Source organism: Carya illinoinensis, chromosome 2 (genome assembly GCF_018687715.1).
Source record: "Carya illinoinensis cultivar Pawnee chromosome 2, C.illinoinensisPawnee_v1, whole genome shotgun sequence".
Lineage (NCBI taxonomy): Eukaryota > Viridiplantae > Streptophyta > Magnoliopsida > Fagales > Juglandaceae > Carya > Carya illinoinensis.
In genome coordinates, this window is record NC_056753.1 from 3,678,562 (window position 1) to 3,705,400 (window position 26,839).

General features: G+C 37.0%; 4 protein-coding genes, 1 long non-coding RNA gene and 4 other non-coding genes across 14 annotated transcripts; 4 read left to right on the forward strand and 5 right to left on the reverse strand.

The window, feature by feature from the left end:
- The first annotated feature begins 371 nt into the window (after nt 1-371).
- Nucleotides 372-453, forward strand: TRNAS-GCU. Its single transcript has one exon. It is a non-coding gene; the product is annotated as a tRNA-Ser (tRNA).
- Nucleotides 454-5,319: 4,866 nt separating this feature from the next.
- On the forward strand, nt 5,320-6,848 carry LOC122297467 (mitochondrial uncoupling protein 5-like). The gene has a single exon (XM_043107526.1). It carries the CDS (start codon nt 5,725-5,727, stop codon nt 6,709-6,711), a length of 987 nt encoding a protein of 328 aa, XP_042963460.1. The 5' UTR covers nt 5,320-5,724; the 3' UTR covers nt 6,712-6,848.
- Nucleotides 6,849-7,530: 682 nt separating this feature from the next.
- On the reverse strand, nt 7,531-12,394 carry LOC122297490 (protein CURVATURE THYLAKOID 1D, chloroplastic). Its single transcript, XM_043107564.1, has 5 exons — nt 12,131-12,394; nt 11,103-11,335; nt 8,090-8,194; nt 7,907-7,978; nt 7,531-7,827 (listed from the first exon to the last, which is right to left on the reverse strand). The coding sequence occupies exons 1-5, from the start codon at nt 12,282-12,284 to the stop codon at nt 7,756-7,758; spliced, it is 636 nt and encodes a 211-aa protein (XP_042963498.1). The 5' UTR covers nt 12,285-12,394; the 3' UTR covers nt 7,531-7,755.
- On the reverse strand, nt 8,638-8,722 carry LOC122302103. The gene has a single exon (XR_006240348.1). It is a non-coding gene; the product is annotated as a small nucleolar RNA snoR128 (small nucleolar RNA).
- On the reverse strand, nt 9,032-9,125 carry LOC122302102. Its single transcript, XR_006240347.1, has one exon. It is a non-coding gene; the product is annotated as a small nucleolar RNA snoR128 (small nucleolar RNA).
- LOC122302093 lies at nt 10,048-10,185 on the reverse strand. Its single transcript, XR_006240340.1, has one exon. It is a non-coding gene; the product is annotated as a small nucleolar RNA snoR83 (small nucleolar RNA).
- Nucleotides 12,395-13,604: 1,210 nt separating the features above from the next.
- On the forward strand, nt 13,605-18,483 carry LOC122297474 (14-3-3-like protein GF14 kappa). 3 transcript variants are annotated; one of them, XM_043107537.1, is made up of 4 exons: nt 13,606-14,205; nt 15,118-15,240; nt 17,078-17,194; nt 18,170-18,483. In XM_043107537.1, the coding sequence occupies exons 1-4, from the start codon at nt 13,720-13,722 to the stop codon at nt 18,188-18,190; spliced, it is 747 nt and encodes a 248-aa protein (XP_042963471.1). In that variant the 5' UTR covers nt 13,606-13,719; the 3' UTR covers nt 18,191-18,483. The 3 variants fall into 3 exon arrangements, with proteins under 3 accessions (XP_042963486.1, XP_042963471.1, XP_042963477.1); XM_043107543.1 differs by having other exon boundaries at nt 18,176-18,483; XM_043107552.1 differs by lacking the exons at nt 17,078-17,194; nt 18,170-18,483 and adding an exon at nt 15,563-15,919 and having other exon boundaries at nt 13,605-14,205.
- On the reverse strand, nt 18,344-22,292 carry LOC122297498. The gene is made up of 2 exons (XR_006238799.1): nt 21,075-22,292; nt 18,344-19,236 (listed from the first exon to the last, which is right to left on the reverse strand). It is a non-coding gene; the product is annotated as an uncharacterized LOC122297498 (long non-coding RNA).
- Nucleotides 22,293-23,916: 1,624 nt separating this feature from the next.
- Nucleotides 23,917-26,628, forward strand: LOC122297502 (cyclin-D4-2-like). 4 transcript variants are annotated; one of them, XM_043107592.1, is made up of 7 exons: nt 23,917-24,097; nt 24,235-24,587; nt 25,011-25,121; nt 25,232-25,330; nt 25,403-25,604; nt 25,734-25,855; nt 26,045-26,628. In XM_043107592.1, exons 2-7 carry the CDS (start codon nt 24,255-24,257, stop codon nt 26,285-26,287), a joined length of 1,110 nt encoding a protein of 369 aa, XP_042963526.1. In that variant the 5' UTR covers nt 23,917-24,097; nt 24,235-24,254; the 3' UTR covers nt 26,288-26,628. The 4 variants fall into 4 exon arrangements, with proteins under 4 accessions (XP_042963526.1, XP_042963517.1, XP_042963531.1 ...); XM_043107583.1 differs by having other exon boundaries at nt 23,918-24,076; XM_043107597.1 differs by having other exon boundaries at nt 23,918-24,076; nt 25,032-25,121.
- Nucleotides 26,629-26,839: the final 211 nt, after the last annotated feature.

Below are 26,839 nucleotides of genomic sequence, written 5' to 3' on the forward strand. Positions count from 1 at the left end.
AATTTATAATGTACTTACTACTCATTCGAAAACTCACCCAATCAATGATTAAGGAAACCCGTGATAAAGTGTAAGGGAAGGAATAAAAAACAACACGAGGCAGGATTTAATAATTTTATATGCTATTAGGTAAGATCCATATATAAATAATTTATATTATTATGAATAAATAACAAGTAGTTCTCTAATAATTATTTTTATAATTTCTATGATTTTTTAATTATTAAATTTTATTAAAAAATACACAACTCAATAGGACAGCTAATTTTTTAATCAAAGATAAGTTCACGCTCGCAGAAAGATTATATAAAAAATTCAAAATTATATATTTACAATAATAATATAGTAGGCAGCCTGACATGACAACAAGCGTCGCTTTGGCCGAGTGGTTAAGACGTGTGCCTGCTAAGTACATGGGGTTTCCCCGCGAGAGTTCGAATCTCTCAGGCGACGAAATTGAAGACTAACATGTCTTTTGTCGTTTTCCTGTCACACTTTCAATGTTGCAGCTCGCTCCTTTGTGGACTATTTTTTATTTTTATTTTTTTTTTTAAGCTCCTTTGTGGACTATTCAGTCAGTCACCTCCATTTTCTAAGTCAATATATTAATTAATTGTATGGCCATTTGTACATCCAAGGGACGCTTTTTGGTTCTCTTCATCCATTCATTGAACACTTCTAAATTCATAGTTTAAATGATCATTTAATTTAATTTAATTTAATTTAAGGTGACATCTACCTACCTACCCCTTTCGTTTTTGACATCCTACATTTAAGATTTTAGCTAATATTATTATCAGGCCCGTGCAAGAAATCCAATAAACCAATCAACATGAGACCTAATTGAATATGACCGATAAAGGTGGGTTGACATAAGAATCGATTTGGAATCAATTTGACCCAATGAATATCGGACAGTCATTTGAAACGCGCATATTATAACTCTTATTTAATTTTTTCTCACTTTTGTATCAAACCTCAATTCCTATCCCTTGTCATCTCCTTGTCGTGCTCCGTATAGTTCTCTTACCTTGCCTCTTGGTGACATTGCAGCACGAAACAAGCAAACAAAGCACCTAATTAGCATTGAGATGTGTATCAAAAGCTTCCTGGTGGTCAGGTTCCAGAGCAAAATTGCCAACAGAAGAGGTTGGAGGGGGAGAGGGAGTTTTAAGGCATGCCATCTTCAAGAAGTATCTTGACAATGTGGAGTCCGTGCTTGGACGCATGCATGAGTGGAGTGAGGCCTTGCCTGATAAAACCAATGCTCGATTGAGTATGAAACCCAAGCATATGAAACCCTTGGTCCATCTCTTGCGCGATTGAGTGTGACCATGCATATGAAACCCTTAGTCCATCTCTCGTGAATACTCGAATAGCTAGAATCCCAGATTTAAAAATAATAATAATAATAAAAAAATAAAAAATCTAAAGGATACCTATGCTCGCACACCATCAATAATATGTTATTGATGTTTTCCCCCGAGGTTTCTAATACTACACTTTCTTCCATGTATGTTTTTTTCCTTTGAATATTGACTAGATTTGTCTGGGTTTTACTTTCTTGTAGTAGTACTAAAGATGTTTCATTTTCATTTGTTGTGCTTTTAGCCTTCAATTTTTTTTTTTTTTTTTTTGGCTTCTAATTATTTCCATTTTCCTTTGATTTCTCCTTGGAATATGGTGGTGTTCAAGAAAATCTAATTGCATTCTTCTTCCTAGATAGTCATTCTCTTAAACTAAACACAGATCCGACCTGAATGGTTCAGGTCAAATTGGCACGCTTTTAAGATTAGTCCGGATTTGGTCGAGTTGGGCCTAAATCTACCTTGGGCTAGTCGGGTTGTAGGCCTTATTATTATTATTATTATTATTATTATTATTATTATTATTATTATTATTATTATCATTATCATCTGTCAACAAAATAAGTCGAGATAAGCATTAATCCATAAAATAATTTATAAAAGTAATATCATATTTATATATAATTGTATAAAGATGGTAAAAATGAGAATAGCTTTATCATTACTCGTATGAATATATATCTTCATCTTTTATTCTCTATCAGACACGTTGAAGCCCAATAAGGAATTCTAATGCAATTAATGGGCACAGTAAAGAGGAAATAAACTTTAATGCAAGTAATGAGCCCAATGAACGTGATATGCAAGAATGTTGGAGCAAATATAATATAAATCAAAGTCTACTCAAGTTGTTGTTCAAATTTAAGAATCTCAAATGAGATACATACGAAGTGGGTTCTAAATATGGTAGAGCCCACTTCAAGTATATATCTTTCACTCTTGATATATCTTCAAGTTCTTATCCAAACTCAAGTGGATATTTTTTCATATACTATATATGAATTGGTCAAGGATTATTAAGAAAAACACACACACATAAATGTTACCATAGAGTATAGAAGAGTTGGACAAATTTCTTCTTTGAAATGGCAAATTACATATAGATGTTATACATATGAATGAAATGATAACTTTATTATCATAGAAATGGACATTAAAAAAAACTCTAGATTTTATTAGTCATGTTGAGAGATGGTCCCCCCCCCCCCCCCCCCTCTCTCTCCCTTCCGAATATTTTTCATAGGATTTTCCTTTGGTATTATCTCTTCCATAGCAGTGTTTACTTGGGTACTGATTCGGATAGCCATCTATACTCGAATCTAGGCTCAGGCATGTAATTAGGCTTAGATACTCGCTCAAGTTAACTTGAGTTATAACTCGGGTAAATACCCAAAAGAATTTAGCTTTTTAAAAACTTGACTAATCAAATTTGTGCAAGTAAACTCAGGTTACGAGTATTATTGGTGGGTAGCGGGGCCTTGTTGCCGGTCCCTGGCCCCCTATCTTAGTCCGACCCCCGCCTGTCAATTGTAGGTTGTGGGGCATTTGCCCCACATGGTGAAGCCATGTAGGGTCCGGGCTAGGCCTTGTCTATTGGGATATCCCCCATTTGGCTCTCGCACGCGTGCACACACACATACATATTAGGAGTGTAAACCAATGCGTTAGAGTCAATTTCGGCACCAAATTGAAATCCCATCGACGTGAAAAAAACGTTGCTTACAACTAGCCGAAATCGATCGACTGGGGAGAGAGAACTGATTCCATCGATCTCGACTAGTGTTGGCGCGGTCTTCGATCCGCCGTCGACGTCGTCTGAAACGGAGGAGCAGCGTCTGCAACTTTGCCATGGGAGTGCGACGAAGCTCTGGTAGATGAAACCCTAGAGCTTGACAAAGAAGACGACGAAGAAGGAAGGGGGGCAAGTTGGTTTAATGCCATTTTAGAACAACGCCGTAAGCCAAACGGTTTCACTAAAATTTTTTCCCATCCAAGGGTATTAAACGACGCTGTTTCACTCATTAAAGTAAAACGGCGTCGTTTCTTTATAGGTAGGGGAAAAAAAAAAAGGTTACCCCTGGCGTCGACCGGTTCAGCGGTTTTCCCTGGGGTCGAACAGCGAACCCAACTGGTCGACGTCAGTTCCTATATTTTTAACTCGAACGCCGATCGATTCTTCGCCAGTTCCGGCCTTCGGCAGTCGGTTTATCAGTTTGGTGTACAGCCCTAATACATATAATAGGTTTTATCTCCAATACAATGTCGTTTCATTATAGGGTTACAAAACCTTGCATATAATTATTACATTCTCTCTCTCTCTCTCTCTCTCTCTCTCTCTCTCTCTCTCTCTCTCTCTCTCTCTCCTCATTTTTCTCATTCCAAACTTCCTAACCACCTCCCTTCCCCCTCCTCTTCCTGGCTATTCTCTTATCTTCTCTTCTTTTCTAAGTGTTCTCCCCCGCCTGTCAGGCTTTCATGCCTCGATGCTAGTGGCCACAACCCACCATCCTTGAATTATTTCTTCCCTCCTTTTTATTGTTCTCCCTCCTTCATTCTTCTCCTCCTCCTCCTCTAAGCTGTTAGAGATGAGAGAACTTCTCTTTGTAACTTTGTTTTCATGGGTTACAACTGACGACTGTGACTTTGGAACACTGTGAGTCCGTGACTGGTTTTCGAGTTTAATGACTCACAATCACGACCATGGAGACCACAGGCCATACAGATTTGCCCATTGATCTTTAAATTTTTGTACATAGGTCTGTATGACCCACAATCGCGTCCATGGCCCGTGGGTCTATTGTTCAATTTGTTAGATTTTTCTAATTTGTAAATTTGTTTGGTTTAATCTGTAAGTTTATTTTTTGGTTTTTGTTTGTATTTGTAAGTTTTGTGAGGCTTCGTATGCTTTTGATCAGATTTTTTTGTAAGATTTGTAATTTTGTAATATTTATATTATGTAATGTAGTGTTGGACGGGGTGGCAAACAGACTAGGGGCCAATTCGCCCCTGGCATCCGGATGGGGTCATTGGGGGTCTATGCTGAGGATTAGGGGTCCAAACTGTCTCCCCCCCTCCTCATGCATGAGCGGGGGGTGTGACAAGGGTACCACTTGTCCAGAAAGTGCGAGTTGCACCCCTAGTGAGTATCAGGTTGTAAACTCCGTACCCATCTTATATACGTGTACCCGTCCTTGAATATAGGCAAGTGGGTAATCTAGTTATCGATTTGTGTAACTGGATTTCCGGCCGGAAGAAACAAGCCCGGATGAACTGTATTACTCTCCCATTGGAGTTATTATCCTTATGTTACTTTCCCATTAGGTTATTCTCATTAACTGAGGTGTTCCAACTTGCTAGCGATAAATGATTCTGCAGAAATGGTTCTCCCTTTTCTAACTTCCTCTTGCACATTGAGACACGCTTTTGTTGTAATTTTTAGATCTACACAAATCGGGTCTAGCTGGGCACGCCCCATGGATACGATATCCACCACCAACTCCAGCTTCGACATCGATTTTAGGGTCCAAACCACCATGCATGTGAGGGTCAGAAACTACGTCGATGACTAAAATATGCAATAAAATGGGATTGCAGCATCAACACACTCCCTCAATCTCCGCAACAAACTTACCTTCTACGCGTTAATCTAAAAATTTCTATCTTTGTAATCTAGCATCATTAATCTAATCAAAACGCGTTCCTGTCTCACACACATATACCCAAAAAACACGTGACAGCTCAATACGGTGAGTTCACAAAACGGTGCCTACAGTTGAACAGCCAGGCATGAATTGAAAGCACAGTAAGAAACAGCTACAAATTAGTCGGGCCACTTGGCCTGGACTAACCTAGTCAAGTTGATTGGTTCGCGGCAAGCCCAAAGCCATCTTTGGCGACTTCAGAAGTCAAGCCTACAAAAAGCTATAGAAAGCACCGCGTAAGTGAGTTGACATTCTTGTGAAAGAACCTTCATTTCCACCACCCTTCCTGCACTTTTTCTTTGTATAAATTCTCTTGCCCGCACTGTCTTCTCCAAACACATCCGAGTAGTTTTCGTTTCCTCACCCAAAAAACAACCTTTTTATCTGACAGCATATGTCTCAGAGGCCCAACGTTCCTCACTCTTCCTCCGTAGCCTTCTCCCTCCATTCCCATCTCCTGGTTTCAAGTGAGATGAACCCTAGCTCCAACTGGTGTTTTAATTTTCATTAATTGAAAGCTTTTTACTCCCAGTTCCCACCTGATTAATTACTTAATTATTCTAAACCCATTGTTTCATTCTTTCAAATCATAGCAAAGTTCTTTCTGTTCGTTTGCCGAGGGAGATAACAAAAATAAAGGTTCAGCAGATTTCAAGATGGGTCTGACAGGTTTTGTTGAAGGAGGCATAGCTTCAATTGTTGCAGGCTGTGCCACCCACCCTCTGGACCTAATCAAGGTCCGAATGCAGCTCCAGGGCGAAACCAACGCCCCAAAACTGACTCCGTACCCTGCCGTTCAGACTCTCCGCCCCGCTCTAGCCTTCCACGACACTATACTTACTGCTCCGGGGTCGCTTCGCGTGCCTGTTCCGACTCCGCAAGCCACGCGTGCAGGCCCAATCGCCGTCGGTGTCCGTATCCTCCAACAGGAAGGTGTCGGTGCCTTGTTCTCGGGCGTCTCCGCCACAATCCTCCGCCAGACTCTCTACTCAACGACCCGAATGGGCCTCTACGACATCCTCAAAAAGAAGTGGACCGATCCAAACTCCGGCACCTTGCCGCTCGCGAGCAAGATATCGGCGGGCCTCGTAGCTGGCGCAGTCGGTGCGGCAGTGGGCAACCCGGCCGACGTGGCCATGGTCCGCATGCAAGCCGACGGGCGGCTCCCCCTGGCTCAGCGCCGCAACTACACGAGCGTGGTTGACGCCATAAACCGCATGGCACGCCAGGAAGGGATTGCCAGCCTATGGCGCGGTTCGTCCCTAACGATAAACCGCGCCATGTTGGTCACAGCCTCGCAACTCGCTTCGTACGACCAGATCAAGGAGATGATACTGGAAAAGGGAGTGATGAAGGATGGGCTGGGAACCCACGTAACAGCGAGCTTCTCAGCAGGATTCGTGGCAGCGGTGGCGTCGAACCCGGTGGACGTGATAAAGACGAGGGTGATGAACATGAAGGTGGAAGCAGGGGCGGAAGCTCCGTACTCAGGCGCTCTGGACTGCGCGTTGAAGACAGTGCGCGCGGAGGGGCCATTGGCGTTGTATAAGGGGTTTGTACCGACCATTTCGAGACAGGGACCTTTCACGGTCGTGCTGTTTGTGACGCTCGAGCAGGTTCGCAAGCTGCTCAAGGATTTCTGATGACCACGAAGATTTTTAGAAGTTGAATTCCATTTTCTCTCCTCTAAGATCGTCTTCTGCCAATCTACAGTGTGCGAGAGAGATGACCTATTGTTTATTAAATTGAGGATTAACATTTACAATGAGTTTTATAATAATTTTATTAGTTTATTTTTAAAAATACACAAACAGCACCGTCACCAAGTTATCGATCCAACTTGGTCACCAAAAGATCTTGGGTCAGACTCGTTTCAAGTCCCATGCAACAAACTGGTGGAGATCGGCATCACGAAAGAATGAACGTTAAACAAAAGAAATGCAAAAGATGATAATTAGCGAAGATTCACACGTGCAAAACTTATTACTCTTACAAAATAATTCATCAAAAAGCCTAGATTCCATAAACCAGGACTCCCAACCGTGTCAAGGATTTTTCACGTGTTATTAAGTAGATATATCCCATAAATAGTAGTTTTAAACCTTTATAAGCATTTACAATACAAATTTTGAGGAAAAAATATAGTTTTAAGTACAATTGTGCACTAATCTGTATATCAATATAATGTAATTGATCAAAAAGTAAATTTTATTAAAAATAGTGTTAATTTAAATTTTAAATATGAATAAATTAATATTGATATACAGATTAGTACGCGACTGTGCTTGTATATAGCAAAACTCAATTTTAAGTGCTGTCCAAAAGTTCAAAACTCGCATATCAAAAAGGGCACCAGATATCTCATCTCCTGCAGTGCCTCAACCACAGCATCTCTCTCCCCCATATTCAAGAGGTCTTGTGTGCTGTATGCACTCTTAACTTTAGAACCCTTTAATTCAACATTGGCAAAACAATAATTCGTACCACTCAATTATCATATAATAAACTAAACATTCATCCCTTCATTGTAAACCAAATAGGAGGAAAAAAACTACCTGTGTAGAAACAAAAATTATTTATTTACAGGCATATTAGAAAACTAACAAGGAGACATGTGTGACTTATCTAGATTCGTAATAACTCTCCAATGACTACTTCGCAAAGCAAACAATCAAATGACTCCTGTATCACTCATCATTTAAACCAAGAACCTCTCGATTAAACTCCTCAATTTTAGCAGCCAACTCTTCCCTGTTTTTCTGCAAGACAGTAGAAATAAATTAGCATGATTCCTCATACAATTGAAGTAATTGCACATCCAATCATAATATTAGGTACCTTAAAGATCAGATAGCGATAACTGAACCAGAGTGTGTAGCCAAGACCCACTACTTCCATCAACTTGGGGAACTGATTTCATTACATTAAACTTAATTAAGCTTGCCAGACTATGAGAAAATAAACCTTGTTCATAATTCAAGGAACTACTAACTTAACACAAAAACACATATAAATACGCACCAGTGGAATAGAATCAATAGCACCAACAATGGCCGATGCAAACCACAGGGCAACCAAGGCACCACCACCATATAAAAGAATAATATTCGTATCATCCGAGTCAAACTGCATGATGTTAATGAGCAAACCATCAATATAGCTACAAAAAGTGACTAACAAATATGAGAATTAAATTAAAACCACTCAGCTAAACAAAAATGCAAGTTCAAAATTACTGAAATTAACACATCATAAATATGCAGCATGGAGATGTACCACTCTAATGGATGAGCAAACCATAACCTTGTGAATATCCTCCATTTTTTTTTTTTTTTTGCATAAATACATGATTAAGACAATCTCAAACCACGAAAAATTATGATGTAAAAAAGAAAGAAAAAATATCGTGACCATTATATATAAGTGGAGATGACTTTAAGATAAGTTTGAGCCCCACTAAAAGTTGTATAGTTCAACGTGCAAATGGGGGAAAAAGAATAGATGGAGGTGAGCTGTTGTTTAAAGGAAACATTTGTTACAGGGGAGATTTTGCTTAAAGTAACCATCTGTTGCTCAGGTAACCGCTCAGGATTGACTTTCATCAACCAATCATATCCAGAAGGTTTCGTATTGTTTTATCCTTCATCACAGCAACTTATTCCTCTTATTATTATAAATCATGAAGTTAAAAGGAGAATTTACATGGAAAGTTATATGATAACAGGATGAGCAAGTAAATAATCTTTTACTAATCTATATTGACTCCAGTCATTGTACCATTGAAAAGGAGCAGGAATGTGCGTGATCCTCATCATTCTCAACTATTACATACGAATTAATCACAGAAAAAAGCCTGATAGACAATAAACAAGAAGTTGGGACAATGGAATACATGGAAGGAGGGAGAAGAAAAAGATAAAAAATGGAGTAATGACAATTTATATAAACGACTGGTATTCAAAGTTGCTCAGGTAACCGCTCAGGATCGACATGGCTGTCGATGTTTCATTCAATGTTCAATGAACACTGTCAACCATTTAAAGCATCATCATAGCAACCAAAGTCACATTTTCCTCCAACGATTTTGTCTAAACCTTGGAAGTAAAAAAGTAAAGTAAACAAAGATTCACAATTGACTTGTTACAAAAAGGAAAATGGAAGCAAATAAGCACAATGAGGCCAATGCAAACAAAATTATTAAAAGTATAAGAACAAACTACCCATTATTATTCATGAGAAATATATTATCAAACAACAAAAGAGAATAGCTGCTAGAATCAAGCATGGGCAGTCACCTACAACTCTATCTCTGTCTCTCTCCCCAAAACAAGTACCTAGTGCTATATATTCCACGCTCATTTAGTCACGAAAAATACCCCATACTTAAAAAAAAAAAAAAAAAAAAAAAAAAAAGAACATTGTTTTTTATAAGATAAATTTATTAATGCCTAATGGAAATGAAAAAGCTATAATCGAAGTTTAGGGGGTATACACCAAAACTGCCTATTGAGAGAAGAAGAAAAGTGCAAGAACATCCTAAAAACAAAGCTACAGAGACCAATTCGCTGCCATCCAAAGGCAACATGCATTTGGAAAAGAAAACCTCATGGTCTTCACCATTCCTTGTTATGTCTTTGGAACTCAAGTCTTTTTTGGTGGCCATCTTTCAAGGCTTCTCAGCAGGTACCCATAATGAGGTACCTCTTATTTCACACTTAATATTTGCAGGTCACACACCAATTTTCTGTTAATAAAACCTTGAAAAGATTATTCTTTTCACCGTTTGTTCCTATGCTTTGAAGTGGTTTCATGATAACCTAGTTTAAGAGCCTCATTTGGGACAACCCAAAAGATCGAGCAAAGTAAAGTGAAAATAATAGCATGATTGAAACTAAGAAATGCTGACATGATTCAACTCATTTCAAGAAAGATTTTTGGATAAGTAAACAAAGAAAAAGAAAAAGAAGGAAAATTGAAATGCATGTGTGGAAAAGTTACTAAGTAGACACCTCAAATTGATAAAAAGAGAAGGTAGGCGTCAATCAGCGAAACTTCCAACCTTGCTTTTGGCCTCCCATGAATCAGATAAGCACCCGATGCTTTAGCTTATCTGGGATTATGAAGGCACCAAGAGAGAGTTTAAACATTAAACTATTGCTTCTTTTAAGCAATTTCATTGGAAGTCGGAGTTAAAAAGAGAACACTATTGGTCCTACAAGAATTACCACCTAATTAAAGACTATCAGCAGAAAATCACCCCACTTGTTCAACCTCCATTCAATATAAAAAAAAATAAAACATTGACAACTGTAACAGAGTCACCACAACACAACTATGATCTGAACTTAATCATCTCATGCCTTTCTTTGTTTATGGTACAATACTCTAGCATCCTAGGCGTAGAGGAACCACTCCAATCCATCCCAAACATGGTGTTAAACTAAATGCTAACATCACATAACTATTGACAAACTTGCCATTTCATTTATCATTAAATTAATTTTAAAGTCTTCATGAATTACTCATGCAGCATAATAATCTTTCCTGGAAAAGATGGGCAAAATTAAGCATTCCAGCAATTTTTGCTCCAATTAACCAAGCATCCTTGTATTTCAGGTAATGCCACCAATGCCTACCAAATTAATTCATTGTAAAAAGATACACAAATAACTCAATTGAGGCAGATTCTGCATGTTTCCTAGTCAAGTTGATCCATTTGAGATATGGTAAAAGATATGGTAAAATCTTTAACTAAAAAAAAAAAAAGATATGGTAAAAGACATATCAGGCCCAATACAGTATGTCCTTAAAGAAGGTTCGAAAAGTTTCAGAACTAGTTTACACATGATAAAGACAAGGTTTGTAATGGGCGAGAAAGTTGTACCATTATGCCACAAGGAAATACTATGAAGTACATTATTTACAAATTTCAAATGGATTTAAATATTTAAACAGAGAATGCCTTGTCATAATATATCTGCAGTTTGACAACACACAATCATAAAACTCAAGTTTTCTAAGGATTTGAAAGGACCTTTATATTAAGCTTATCCAAAATATCAAATGACTCTGTTTGCTCATCCGCAAGAGACTCTTCTTTAGGAATTTCTCCTGCTACAGCTTCATTAAATGTCTTCTTCTCAGCTGGTGGAACATCTTCAAGGGTTATCATACCATCGACATCTTTACCAGCGTACGGATTTGCTCCACTTGATGTTTCTTCAGATGAGGATGTTGCTCTGGGCGATAGACTAATAAAAACCAACCCTGAAAATAAGTGAAGGTTGAAAGTGCATCGGAAGATATACTTGGAAAACGAGGAAAATAGCATATACAAGTGTTTCAAACGTTCTTAAAGCATGCCTATGCAAAGTACAGATAAATTCCGTTCAAAAAACAACATTTTTTATTGGCACTAGTGTCCGAAACGAAATCCCGACAGGCTACGGTAGTGAGGTGATTCATATGATTGGTGAATAGTAATGAAAGAAAAAGTGGTAAAAAGATAAAATATTGAATAGTAGTTTCCGTTCTTAGTAAGAAGTTTTCGTAAGTGCACCTAGGAATTTTTTTTTTTTTGATAAGTAGTAAGTGCACCTAGGAATTCCAAGAAAAGTTTTCCTAATCCGATGCCCCTAGATATTGTTTACACCCAAGGATTTCGAACTTAGATCTCGAGACAGCATGCAGACCAAGGCTCCACTTGAGCCAACCCGGTTATTGGAAAAGCAACATTAATTTACTACTATAGAGCAAAAGGTTGAACAGTCAAGAAAACACCACAATAAAGGTTTAGAGAGCTGAGCATTATACAATAACGTACAACAAAACTGCAAAAGAGAAAAAAGAATGAAAAACATATAAACTCAAAGAAGCATATGAATAAATCATCGGAAAACGGAGAGAACAGGAACGTACAGTGAAGATAATAAGTAAAATAGATGTACTCAAAATACAAAAGCCCTTCTTAAACAGCGCAATGGGAACAAAAAAACAAAAATCAAATGAGAAACTAGAGTCTCGTCTTGATTTGGGACGAAATATAAGGGATGGAGAACGTACGGGAGTGAAGGCCCCTGGCAGAGCGAGTGAGTAGGGTTGGTCTCAGAGGGAGAGAGGTTTTGGAGCGGAGAAGGCGGGTAGGGGTTGGAGAAGAGAGCCTGCTGGAATACTTCGGAATAACTGAGATAGCTCGTGTCGTGGTACAGAGCACCATATCTGGAGGTGGAGGTGGAGGCTGCGGGTTACTCGGGTCTCTTCTGCTGCGAGACGCTTCTAGGGCTTTGTCAGTGGTCTACCCTTTTTAAGGAGAGCGCCTCTAGCGCTAGGGTTCGTTTAAGCGCTCGGGCCTCATTTCTTCAGTTATATTTAGAGTTTTGCTACGTACAAACAAAGTCGCGTATTAATCTGCATGTTAATATTAATTCTTTCATATTTAAAATTTAAATTAATATTATTTTTAATAAAATTTACTTTTTAACTAATTATAATAAATTGATTCACATATTAATGCACAAGTATGCTTATAACTAGACTTTTTCTTATATTTAACACTCTGGGACGTGATAACATATTTGGACTTATTTTTTATCATTTTATTTTTAAATATCACTTACATATAAAACGTTTTTAATTTTAAAATTTAAAATTTTTTATTTAATCAATATTCAAACAAAAAAATCAATACCATTTTTAAAATTTCAAAACAAAATATAAAAAGCAATACAATTTTTAGATAATTTTAAAATAAAAATTCTATTAAAAGATTATATTCAAATAATTTTTATATTTTATAAGATTTTTCTTTTATTTTATTTTTAAAATTTAATAAAATATCTTTATTCAAAACTATTTTATTATTATTTATAAAATTTTAGTATATTTGAAAGTGCCTACCACCCTCAATTTATCTTGAAAATAAAGTTTAAAGAATTCGAGCTATGATGTACCAGAATTTTAATGGATACCTAGGAGTTTTCAAAGGACTTGAATAAGAGGATTTTTCTGAGATTTTTTGTTTTGATAATTTTTGTGACATTTTGTAACATCTTATAGGTATAAATAAAGTCAACAATTTAATCTGTTAAAATTTCTAAGAATGCAGTACACGAGATCAAAATTTACTTTAATAGATAGTTTCAAAGGACCTTACCTTATGGAGGTTATGGCAAAAAAAAATATATGGTTAAAAAAAATCAGATTTTAGGAGTAAAAATATCATTGAACAGTAGAGTTAGAGTAGCCCAATCGAATAATTAATAGATAGTTTCGAAGGACCTTACCTTAGAGAGGTTATCGCAAAAATAAATATATGGTTAAAAAAAAAAAAAAAATCAGATTTTAGGAGTAAAAACATCATTGAACAGTAGAGTTAGAGTAGCCCAATCGAATTGGGCTTTTGGTCCTAGACAAAACTTGCACTGATGGAAGAACTGATGGACTGGGAGCGGCCCAAATCAGCCTTCGCCGAAATTTGACTTTGGACCGGAATTTCACTCTTATCCATCTCAGCTTTTATACCCCGTTCTCACTGTACACGCGCTCATATACTATTCGCATCTATACTCGCTGCTTGCCCGCGAGGGAATCTCTACTCCTCACTCTCTTCTTGCAAAATCCCCCCGTCTCTCTCTGTCTCTCTGGTTGCTCCAATGGCTTCCTTACTGAGTAGAGACCAGTACGTGTACATGGCGAAGCTCGCGGAGCAAGCCGAGCGCTACGAAGAAATGGTCCAGTACATGGAGAACCTGGTGACAGGCTCCAACCAGGTCTCCGAGCTCACAGTGGAGGAGCGCAACCTCCTCTCCGTCGCCTACAAGAACGTTATCGGCTCGCTCCGTGCCGCTTGGCGCATCGTGTCCTCGATCGAGCAGAAGGAGGAGGGCCGCAAGAACGAGGATCGCGTCGCGCTTGTCAAGGACTATCGCTCCAAGGTCGAGTCGGAACTCTCAGAGGTCTGCGCCGGGATTCTGAGGCTGATTGACTCGCATCTGGTTCCGTTGGCTTCGACCAGCGAGTCCAAGGTGTTTTACCTGAAGATGAAGGGGGACTACCACCGCTACTTGGCTGAGTTCAAGATCGGAGACGAGAGGAAAGCGGCGGCTGAGGATACTATGCTGGCTTACAAAACAGCTCATGTATTTATTTATTTATTTTATTGAGATTTTTTTACTGTGTCGTATAGATTATAGTACTGCGTAATTAAAAGAGTTCATTATTTGGGAAAGGGAATTTGCGTGCGTTTTTTAGTTTTTCCTGAACAATTTTCGAAATCGGTATGCATTTTTGTAAATGACTAGGAAAATCCAGGTTTGTTCCAGAAATGTCCGGGTAGGTGTGCATTGAGATTTGAGTATGTGCTTTGATGTTTTTTAACGTCTGGGTCTGTGTAGGTGCCCTTTTTCGTTCCAAGTAGCCATATGTGATATGGTTTTTTTGGATTTGTTTCTCCGATTTTAAATTTTATCTTGAACTTCCCGATATTAATTTTCTATATACCAAAGAAAAATTGAATACGGATGATTGCGAAATTTTCAGCTAAATAAGAAAAAAAAGATTTTGTTTGCTGAAGAAGACATAAGATAACTTCTTCTGTTGTTAGAAATCTGAAAGTCACTGTGCGCAAGTGTCCATGACAGTATCAACTGGAAGTGCAAGTTTTAATCCATGTTCCAATAAATAATAAGTAGGTTTTCAAACTTAGTATTGTAAGATAGTGAACTGACCTCCTACAATTACTTGATGAATTTACTTTGTCATTCAGTTAATATTCACATAGCTCAAAATCCGTGAATCTCCAACGATAAGCCTGAAGTTTCAGGCTTGCACTCCTACAACGTTGTTGAGTTTTCTTCAATCTCTCTGTAGCTCTCTCCATGTCTCTCTGGTCAGTTGTTCTGTAGGGTGTTTCCTTTGCTAGTTTTTGCACAAAAGGGAATTTTACGTGGGTTTTGGGGAAAAAAAATCTTTGTGCTCTGTTTTTCAATTGAAAGAGTTCCATTGAGGGCTGCTTTCATTATGTACTTATATAGTTATTTCTTGGTTTGAAGGATCTAGCACTTACCGATCTTGCTCCGACACACCCTATAAGGCTCGGGCTGGCGCTTAACTTCTCAGTTTTTTACTATGAGATTCTGAATTCGTCAGAGAAAGCTTGTAACATGGCAAAGCAGGTTTTTATCCTTTCTTATGCACTGCATGTATGGTGGAGAAGAACAAAAAATTATACACATTAATTTTGAATTAGTAAAGAAGCAAATTATGTGCTTTACCTGGATTGGAAACACAAATAAGAATTTTGTGGATATGATCATGAATACTTTTGCTCTGATTCATTATCCCGACCATGCCTTTCAGTCTGCATCCTTCTCTATTGGGAGCTATCTTTTGTTTCTGATATAATTTAATGGATTCTTACATGTGGGTAATTGCCTATTGGACCTTCATTTGCACATTTTAGTAATTACCTAATGGTGTTATGTGCATCAATTGCAGGGCTATATGGAGGGAGCTGTCCCTAATTTAATGAAGCATGGTGAAAATAGTTAAAATTGATATGACAGGATAAAGCATTTTTTGGATGAGATTTAGTATTTAGACTGGACTAATTGACTTCGGTTCTGGACCATCTTTTCTATGTAAATTTGGATCCATATCTGGTTGAGTCCTAACATTTGGATCCATATTTGGTTCAGTCCTACTCCTAACAATAGGGATCAGCAGCATATGCATAGTATTTCAATTCCAAAGTGTGATCTGGTAGAATTCAGGAAGATGTGATACCTATCCAAAAAAAAAACTATCAAACAGAATTTGGGAAGATGTGATCATCAAGGCCTCTTAAGGATCTTTCTCTTGTGGCAGTTCTTTTGCTTTGAGTCCAAATAGGATCAGGATTAATTTTAATTGAGCCTATGAGTAACTTCAAGCACATGAGATGGTCCATAAGCAGGATACATTTAACCAAATCAAATAGGAAATTTGGGACATCATCTTGGGATTACTCAATTAAATGGTGTAGGGAAACATTTGTTGAGTTGCAATCCTAATACAAATGCACTTTTATTGGAACAATGCATTGTTACCATTTTGAACATACCCTCCTGCTGTGGGATGCATAGGTGGACTGTTGGGAAGAAATTGGAATGAGGGTTATGTTGGTAGTGAAGGGATGTGCCTTAATATCAACAAAGGTTTGGAGATTTAACATCTTGTGGAAGATCACATGATATCAATGATTCACTGGCTTTATTTTCTGAGGTATTTCCTGTCATAAGAAATTCGTTTAACATACTGTTTTGGTAAAATGTGGATGAAAACTGTTCCGTTCAGGTTGGATAGTGAACAACTTATGAAAGATCACATTATATGCTTTGTAGATCGGCCCCTTTGGTGGTGTAGTTCAACATATAAAAATGAAGGGTTGGTTTCAGGGGAAAATAGAAACTATTCTTGCCTTGAGGTTTCTCTGCATTTATTTGACATGGATGATCAATGATGGTGCTGGAAAAACATATAATGGTAAATGCATTGATTCTCTGTTTTCAAATTTCGGCTGCATTTACCATATATAAGTTTTTGAGCTTGCCTAGCTTTTATCTAATAAAACTCTCCTTAGAAGGATAGCTGAGGTTGATACTGAGTCCCTCAGTTGCTATGGAAACAGCGACCAAGTGAAGCTGCAAACTCTTTTCTTGACGAATTGAGTGAGAGGCTAGTGGAATGTAATAAAGTTATAAAATTCATCAACGCTTCCCACTTGCCCTGGCCACCCAAGAAAAGGGAAAATGATCACCAAAAAGAACAAAAAAAAGAAAAAAAAGAAGAAGCTGCATGATAAATAATACATGGAAGATGATGTTGGTCTATGGTAGATATGTATGCACCCCCATATTTCAGTACTTTTTTCTATTATTAGTTTGAAAGTTCTACTAGAGATGTAGGTTATGCCGTTTTGACTAACATTTAATATTACTTATTTGGATTTTTGAACCTGTTCTTTATCCACAGGCCTTTGAGGAAGCTATTGCTGAGCTGGACACATTGGGTGAGGAATCCTACAAGGATAGCACGCTCATCATGCAATTGCTGAGGGACAACCTTACTCTTTGGACTTCAGACATGCAGGTGAGTGCAACTAGAAGTTAGAGGAGCCTTTGGTCATCCTGAGGCAATATACTTGTTAAACAATTATTTGATAGTAATAGAGGCATAAATCAGACCTGCAAAGAGATACAGAATAAAAAGTTATGGACCATCACCAGAATATGGCTTCTCTTCAAAATTTAGAAAAGAATACTGATAATGTTGTGAAATAGTACTTATAAAAAAATATTATGCTGTGAAATAATATTTAAATTCAATGAAAAAGATAACCTTCAGAACCTTTTTGTTATTGAAACTACTCCTGGGAAATTTCAACGAGCATTGCCTTAAATGTGCATTCACATGAAGTAAACATGCTGGAGAAAAGGAAAAAAAAAAAAATTACAATCAATAGGAAAGATTATTGGAGCAATTCTGAAACTGATAGCGCAAATTGAAATAGAAGTTATGCAGCCATGGCAACCCGAAAAGTAAAGAGTAAATGCACCAAAGCTAGAATCTTTCCTTCTTTCTTTTTTTTGGCTCTCCCATCAGTATGGCCTTTGCTTCTATACAGCTTCAGGCTTTAGCTGTCAGACATGTGCCACTTCTCAATTGGTTCCTCTCTTCATTTACTGCCCCTGTACTTTTCCACTTGTTTCATGATGTGTGTTCTGCCTTTTCACCATCTCCTCCTTTACCTTGTGGCCTCAATTTCGTCTGAGTCTATCTAATACTTAGTTGTGCATATCCTCCTGACCATTTATTGGCCCTGTGACATCTTCAGCCAAGATGTGTGGATTTCCTTGCTTCTAAATCCAAAGCTTTTAATTGGTCGGGCTGTTGAGTCTCTCTTGTCCTCGATTCTTGAGTCAAATTTGAATGGTTATTACATCTGCCCAATATAGAGTGTAAACAGATGCAAACCAGCATTATACGTTATCAAAATATTCTAGCTTGTGAAACTTGGGATTTTTTAAGCCAAATTCTGATTTATTTTTCTAAACTAATATGCAGGAGCAGATGGATGAGGCATAACTAATGAAATGTTGTGCTTCTCGGAGGAGGTGGGCTTGAATGTCATAAATTATCTGTAATCTGTGTAATGCTGATGAACTTTGTCTTTCTATATACACCATGTTCATAGGATGATTTGTTTTAATTTTTTTTTCTTTTTTGTGATTTTGTGGCTTAAATCACACTCCTGATAGTTTTCTTACACTTGCTTTATTTTTATTTTCTTATTGATTCCAAATGTCTCTAGTAGTATCAACTGGAGGTGTGTAAATGACTTCATCAAAGATAATTTGTAATACCCAGTTTGATTCCCATTGACTGTATTAAATTTCTTTAGGAGTGTAGTTTTAAAGTAAGTTCTTTGGCCTGGAACTAGTATAACCCTTCTGAGATCAAATGGGGATACTTTTTTCCCACTGTAAAGCTTGTGCATCTTACTGGAAAAACAACTTAAGATGGACCGGGTTTTGGCTGTTGATTTGGTGTGGCTGGAAAGGATATATCACTATCAATTGGTTAAAGTTTATTACTAGGACCCAAGAACCCTCACCAAGTAATGCAATTCAGGTATTATCGTCTATTCTGTCGGTTCTAGTGCAGTATGAGGTACCTGACAAAAGTTTAGAAGTCATAAGAATGTAAAGTGGCCTAATTCTAGGTTCATTCTTTTGAAGCTGCATCTGGAACTTCCTCAAAACTAGCTTTGGTCAGCAATGTTCTTGCATGCACCTATTCTAGGGGGAAATGATCAGGCACCTGTTTTGTGGAAATTTGAATTATAGGTTATCTAGACTTTGGTAATTATGGTTGTGTGATAGAGGCCGAATTTTGCAGTGACAATTGACAAACAAGTCCTATCAGTGTGATACAGAAGGTTTGTGTTTGAAAATCATTCTTCTTCAGTATTCTTTTGTCATCCATCCACCAAATTGCTTGAAATGATTGCTTTGCAATTGGGGTGCAACTTGGAGTTGCTGTCAGGCTGCTTGGCCTTCTGGCCTGCGGTGTTGGTGCCATTTGCTCATTCAGAAATACTTTTCATCATCTTTTTACTCGTCTCCTGTCTCCTGATACAAAATCAAATCATTGGATAATTATTTATTATATTTTACTTATCAGTTAATTATTTGATGTCAGATCAATAAATGATGAAGGATGATTAATAGCATATTTCTTTTGCATATTTGACTAATAACATAATTAAATTTTTACCTCAATTTTATGGACCTCACCGTTTCAATTGTTTCTGTAAGAGAACTTCCTTCCCTTTCAAGGCAGGGTGGGGTTTTCGAATGGCAAAGACAGACTGACTCTTCATTATTTTCTCTAGGAACTTGAAGCAGCTCAATTATGAAGACGTATATATAACTAATTTAAGTTCTACTGAAATTCACATCCATCTCATTCATGTCACATAGAAATAGATTTCTTCCCCAAGTGTTGCATTGTCTACCAAAATAAAAGATTTAACTGCTCCATTAATTTTTGCTCTTAAGTCCTAGCACATTCTAAACAACCCATGTTTCAAGAAGTTGAAGAAATTTTTTATTGAACAGGCTTGGGAAAATTAGCTTAATCACTGTTGATAAAACCAAGAAACAGTTCATGATCTTTAGCTGAATCTCCAACAGAATCATTATTTGTAGAAAACTACTACAGACATAAAGAAATTATATAAAGTAAACTTATAAACTGATATAACTTTTTATGTAATATATTATATCTACTTTATAAAAGAAGTATACCATATTCGTTTGTAGATTTCTTTTTATATAATCAAACCATTTCTTTATTGATATTCCCTCATCTGACATCCAAATAGTCATCGACGCTCTCTAAACCTTTTTATGATGAGCATGAGGAAATATTATGCTTTCAAATTGGTGTGAAAGATATGTAGTCAACACCATTGATCTTTTAGGGTTTAACTTATAAAAAATTAAAATTTTAATTCTCATGTAAATCAAATCTTGCCACTTGTAAAGTGTCGTATCATGCACACCTCTCTAATGAGTGCTAGATAATTAAGGATAGATAATTGACATTATTATGGTGATGACTGACAATCAGAGAGAGAGAGAGAGCATGAATGGAGGGTGTGAGAGGGACTGAGGAAAGGCCTCGAATCTCAAATACGAAAGGGTAATGCTACAGCCACCGTTTTTATATCCCGCTTTCGGTTACCGCTTGACGTGTGCATGCCACAGTGGCATTTCTTTCTTTTTCTTTTTTTCATTTGCTTCCCGCGAATGCATCCCTCTAGCCCGTGACCATTTCATTTTCCCCCCCGCACCCATTTCATTTTCCCCAAACCAGTGCCCCCGATTGACTGCCCCCAAACCCCGACCATCTACCCTCGCCTCCATCGGACCCATCTTCGACTGGCACAAGAGACCCATTTCCGGCGCCGGTATCTTCTTTAGACCTCAAATCCGGGAAACAAAACCTCTGCATTTTGTCTCCTTCACAATAGATTTCTTCATTTCTGGCTTCGTTTACGCACCCATTTCTGCACCCTAGATTTCTTGATTTCTTTCTTATTTATCACTGGTCTAGATTTCTTATTTTTCTGAGAATTATTTCGGTGGACCACTATTGTTAGGGATGAATATATGCACTTGGTGCTCTGCAAATCAGTTTATTGAACTCTTCTTAACCAAATACAGATTTCTCAACCACAAGAAGTTCAATAATTTTCATGCAAAATATTTACAACACTCGTTTATTTGAATAAAAAAACCATGCATAAAATCATAAAAATATGAAATAGTCAAGAGAGCAACAGAGAGATCAACTTGAGAATCATGGCAGGTGAGGGGAATGCAAGAAACGGGATTTATGGAATCTTGCAAATATGCAAGAAACAGAACAATTACCCTCTAAATTAGAAGACAACAACAATTACCCGAAGGAGGGGGCGAATCTGTCGGGGTTTGTGGAAGACTGTACACGAAGCTCCCTTCAGGTTATGATATTTCAGAACTTGTATCAGATTATTCCCCAATAATAGCCCTTCGACGACTGGATATATTGACCTATCGGAAGTCGGATCTAAAATTCCGGAAAATCTTTTTCCGTTTTCGGTACGTGAGTTCCAGAACTTGCTATTTTCTTTTTGGGATAAAGATTTGGATTTTATAGTCCTGCGTGAGAAAGCAATAAATCATTTTCTTATGTTCTCGATCGAGCTTTGTCTCTTTGCTTTGATTCCAAGATGAGAGAGAGTTCCGCTACATGGCTACAGAATAAAGTGGAGGGGAGACAAAATGCAGAGGGGAGACGAAGTGAGCTTGTTTGAGGGGAGCTTGACGGCGCTAGAAATGTGCCAGTCGGAGTTGGGTTTTTGGGGTGGGGTGGTTGGAGGTATGACGAAGTGCAGGGGTTGGCTATCACGAGATGCAGGTATCATGAGTTTCAAACAAGAAAAAAAAAAAAAAAAAAAAAAAAAAAAAAAAAAAAAAAAAAGAATGCCACAATGGAATAGCCATGTCAAACGGTAAGCAAAAACGGGAAGATAAAACGGTAGCAGTAGCATTTTCCAATACGAAAAGAATAAAAAGAATGTGTTGTGGACCACCATGGCCATGCTGGTACCAAGAGGGGAGACTTTATTTAACCTTTGCCAATGGGTATGCATCTCAACAAAAGTGAGCAAAGTAAGGCTGCGATTAGAATTTCTAATACACGTGATTTGGGAGGTGTAGTAAAAAGCATTATCATACTTTGTTGTACCAGAATTTTTTGGGAGAGCAAACCCCTATTAAAGAGGTGCTGCTGGAAAGGTTAAGTACTTGGCTGCATCCCTCAAATGAGAAAGACAGAGCATCTCTAGGAGAGGAAAAGGGGTTAGAAATTTAATTTTTGTTGCAGTTAAAGTCTTACTAAAGAGACAAAAAGGTTTAAGCTATGATTTCTTAATTTCATTCATGCAGGATAAAGCATCCCTTGTGGCCATTAGTTTTTAGACTTCCCAATTCACCTCAATGTACTTAGTTTTTCTCACTTCTCTTCATCTTTACTCTCTGTTGTAGCGGCTGCATTATAAGATTTGAGAAGCTGGGATTGGCCCTCCTTCGTGCTGATTTGTGTATAAGCATGCTAAAGAAATGAATGTACATCATTTTTTTTTTTGTAGAAGTTAAGAAATATTCACTAATATATACATTTAAAGCTTTCTTTCAAAGTGAAACTACTCTTTATTTTAAATTTTATCATTTTCAATCACACGTGAAAATGTAACACAGTTTAAGTAGTTTGATATATCAATCACTTAAATGAAAACTTAAAATATATTTCGTCAGAAAGTGTAATTCAGATGACAAAATATTGCATTAGGGGGAATATTTGGTGGATACATTTGGAGTCATCCTAGCATTGTCCCTCTTATAATCAATAACAAATATCATGATTTTTCTTACATGAATTATTTTCTTTCTTCAAACCCCTTAAAAAAAATAAAAAATTGCTCCAAAATAAGCAATAGACGTAATAGAAGTAGTTCGTTACATGATTTACTATACATGTTTCTATTGAGTCCCTCCCACTAAGAGCCTCCTCTTAAGATCTCGGTCGTTTGGGAAGGTCTTGTTCCTCGATCAACTTGACTCCGCGATCAAAGACTTAACCAAAGAAAAAGATAGAGAATGGAGTTAATTAAGACTCTCAAGAAAGAGATGACACTATAAAGCCACCACACGTAGGATTGAAAAAAAAAAAACTAGTGAATCGATAAACCAGACCAAACTGAATTAGGTTCGGTCCGACTCTAAATCAGTTCAGTCTGATACTGAGTTTATTTGTTTAAAATCGATCAAAATCAATTCAGTTCTGTTTTTTTTTTCTAATACCAACCGGACCGGTCCAGTCCATATAAATATATATATTTTTTAATTTTATATTTTATAAAATATTTTTATATGATTTTTTATATTATATATAATTTTTATATCTCATATATAAATTAATTTTGTCTTATATGCTAAATTACTAATTAAAATAACATTAAATTTTAAAATTCTATATAAATAATTATATATTATTACTATAGTTTATAATATTAGTAGTTATACTAATAGAATATCACTATATATTATAGTATACTATAATATATCACTATAGTTTATAATATAATTATACTATAAATTATAATATATTATCACTATATTATTATAAACTATAATATATATAACTATTATATATACTATATATATAATATACCAGAAAAATTTATCATAACGGGTATGATTTTAATTCTTAAAATTTCAAAACTAATATATATCAATTTGGTATTAAAATATATCTAAAATTGGATTGAAGCGGACCAATTACATCTCTAATCACATAAATCCAAGTTGGCAAAAGAGAAGCTTGTATCTACTCAAGCGATTAATGAGAATCTTAAGATTGCAGTCCTCAACAACAACCTATTCTCAATCATTCTTCTCATAATCAAACAACGCCGATCTCAATAAACATATAATCACATGCATCTCGGCCCCTTTTGACTTCAGTAACTGTTGCCATTCCTGTAAATTAACGTTCTTTGTATATCTTTTTTCTTTCTTTACTTCCAAAAAAATAAAAAATAAAATCTACTGCAAAGTACCTTCTAAGTAGGAAGTCTCTGATTACGAAATTTACCTTCTTTATTTATTTTTTTATTTTTTTAATGTTTTGGCCGATGAGTACAGCCTTCTCCCGCCAGTGCTTCGTACTCGCTTACCCTAAAAGCAAATATTCATTTCCTACATAAAGCTCCCCTCTTTACCACTCTTACTAGTTACTAGCCCCGCGTTCAGGCCATTTCCCTCACTCGGTCACTGTCCTTGTACAGGCACAGACACTGGGTATCTAAAAATATTTCACCAACCTTTTGGTTTACCAAAAGGCCATTTCTCTCTTGTACTTGTACGTTCAGTCATTCACTGGGTATCTCTTAATATACATTTCTCCTATTGGTTTTATTTGTAATTTTCTTTATAAATAATGCTCATACATGCAAGCCATTATCTTTGACAATCCCTTGTTCAGACCTTTCATTTGATTTTATTTTCTCTGATTTTCAGAGACTTTTGAGGTCCTTTCAATGGCCGGAAGTTTTGACCGTGCCCCCCCAAATCTTCTGTGTTCAGAGAACTGTAATGCTTGTTTTGATGGCTTTGATTGCAACGCCAATAATGGGGTTGGGATTTCACCCTCTTGGAACAAGCTAAGCAATCACACACGAAATCAAGACCCGATTTTTGATATAATTAGATCCGAATCATTGATGGGTTTTCCACTGGAAAGCGAAGAGAGAGTCAGAGAAATGGTAGAGAGGGAGAGAGAGTATTTGCCCTCGGATGATTACCTCAAGAGATTGCGCAGTAGGGACTTGGACTTGAGTGCTAGGATAGAGGCTCTTGATTGGATTTGGAAGGTTGGTCTTGTTCGTTTCCATCCTCTCTGCTTTTATGATCCATCCTTGATTATCGGTTTAGCTCGTAATTACGAGCTAGCTCTAATTCTCTTAACCAATTTTTGATGATGGGTTAAATATTCTAATGTGTTTCGTCTTTTCATTGAGTTTCCTTTAATTTATGGCAGTGGTTTTCTGTGATTTCTTTTCTAAATTTTTGATGGATCAGGGTTGGTAATGTTCATTCCTTGATAAGTATTTTTGGCAACTCGATCAGATAATTTTGCTGGATTTGAGTTTTCTTTCAATCTTTACCGTGGTTTCCTCCAGTTTACTCGTTTTAATGAATTTGTGTGCTATGTTTCCATCTTTTCTGATTAATATTTTGAGGATTAAAGGTGTCCTCTTTCTTGTTATCGGAAGAGTCACTTCTATTGGTGACAGAGTATGGTGCAATGTGATCAGCAGGCTCGTGCATGTTTCAGTTTTGGAGCATTAAGTGCTTGTCTATCCATTAACTATTTGGATCGCTTCCTATCAATTTATGAATTACCAGTAAGTTTCAGACATTGAAACCAAGTATGCGTCTTTCGTGGTTTATCGTATTATTGTCTTTACTCATTGATATCATCGACATTTTTTTGTCACTTTTCTTGGGCGAATAGAGAGGAAAAAGTTGGGCTGTGCAGTTGTTAGCTGTGGCTTGTTTGTCATTAGCATCCAAAATGGAGGAGACTAAAGTGCCTCAGTTGGTAGATTTACAGGTATGAAATTAATGCTCGGTAATTCAAAATTTTGGTTTGCACTTTCATATAATCTGATGGGTTTGCGGGCAGGTGGGAGAACCCCAGTTTGTGTTTGAAGCTAAAACTGTACAAAGAATGGAGCTTCTGGTGCTGAGCACATTGGGGTGGAGAATGCAAGCTTTTACCCCTCTCTCTTTCATTGGCTACTTCCTCAGAAAGATTAACGGTGTTCAGCATCCATCAACATTGTCCATCTCTAGATCAGTACAACTGATACTGAGCATAATCAAAGGTCTGTCCCAAACCGTGTTTGTGTGTGTGTGTGTTTTTTTTTCCCCTCAGCACAATGTGTTTGTGTCGTACTTGGATGTTCTTGGGGATTAATGGGGTTAACGTACAGATAGTTGGGTATTGAATGCAGGTATTGACTTCTTGGAATTCAGGCCTTCTGAAATTGCTGCGGCTGTGGCTATTTCTGTTTCAAGGCAAATGAGAGCAGTGGACATTGATAGGGCCATGACTTGTTTCGTATGTGTTGAAAAGGTAAAATTGGTGGTGCCCACGGGTACAACGGATACAGACGACAGGACAAAGTTGCTTTTGCTCTTAAAAAGGATATGCTTTTTTAACCACTCCAAAGTTCCAAACCACACACAACCCACCCCCAACCCCAAAAACAACAATCTGATTATCTAATATGAAAATTGATTTTTCTCTCTGTGGAATGTGCAGGGAAGAGTGTTGAAATGTCTTGATCTGATCAAAGATCTGTCATTATCACTGATTAATGGATCTGCTAATGTGGCTAGTGCCTTCGCTCCCCCTGTACCCCAAAGCCCCATTGGGGTTTTAGATGCTACATGCTTGAGCTATACAAGTGATGAATTAACAGTAGGATCATATGCAAATTCTTTACATAACAGCCCAGATATAAGAGGAAGAAACCAGGAAAGACCATCTGATATGGACATCTAGTCATGAAATGTGAATTTTTCTCCTCCACACCCAAGTCCAATTAATTTGGTTGAATGAGATTGGTTTCGAAGAGAGATAGAGAGAGAATTTTGAGCAAATAAATTAAGATGGAAAGCAGCTCAGGCAGAAGGTGTCATATTTGCAGCAGCATGAGAAAGGAAGTCACTAGCTGTCTATAATCAGAAATTATGAAGCAGCCATACCAAATAAATAGAGATGGTGGTGGTTGTCAAGCTGTATGTTGTTGGTGCTTAAAAACTCCAGTTTTTATTTTTTTTTTATTTTTGGTTGTAACTTTCATTTCAATTTTCAAATGAGAGAAAAGGAAGTGAGAGTAAGTATATACACGGAGCAACATATTAAATCTCGTACAGTTCAGAAGAAATAAAATATTTTGTTGAAAGTTGAATAATATATTATTATAATATAATTTTTTAATATTAATTTTATTTTAAAATTTAAAAAAATTAAATTATTTATTAAATTTTAGAGAAAGATTTTAAAAAATTATAATAATTAGATAAAATAAAATAAAAAAGTTTAAATTTGAAT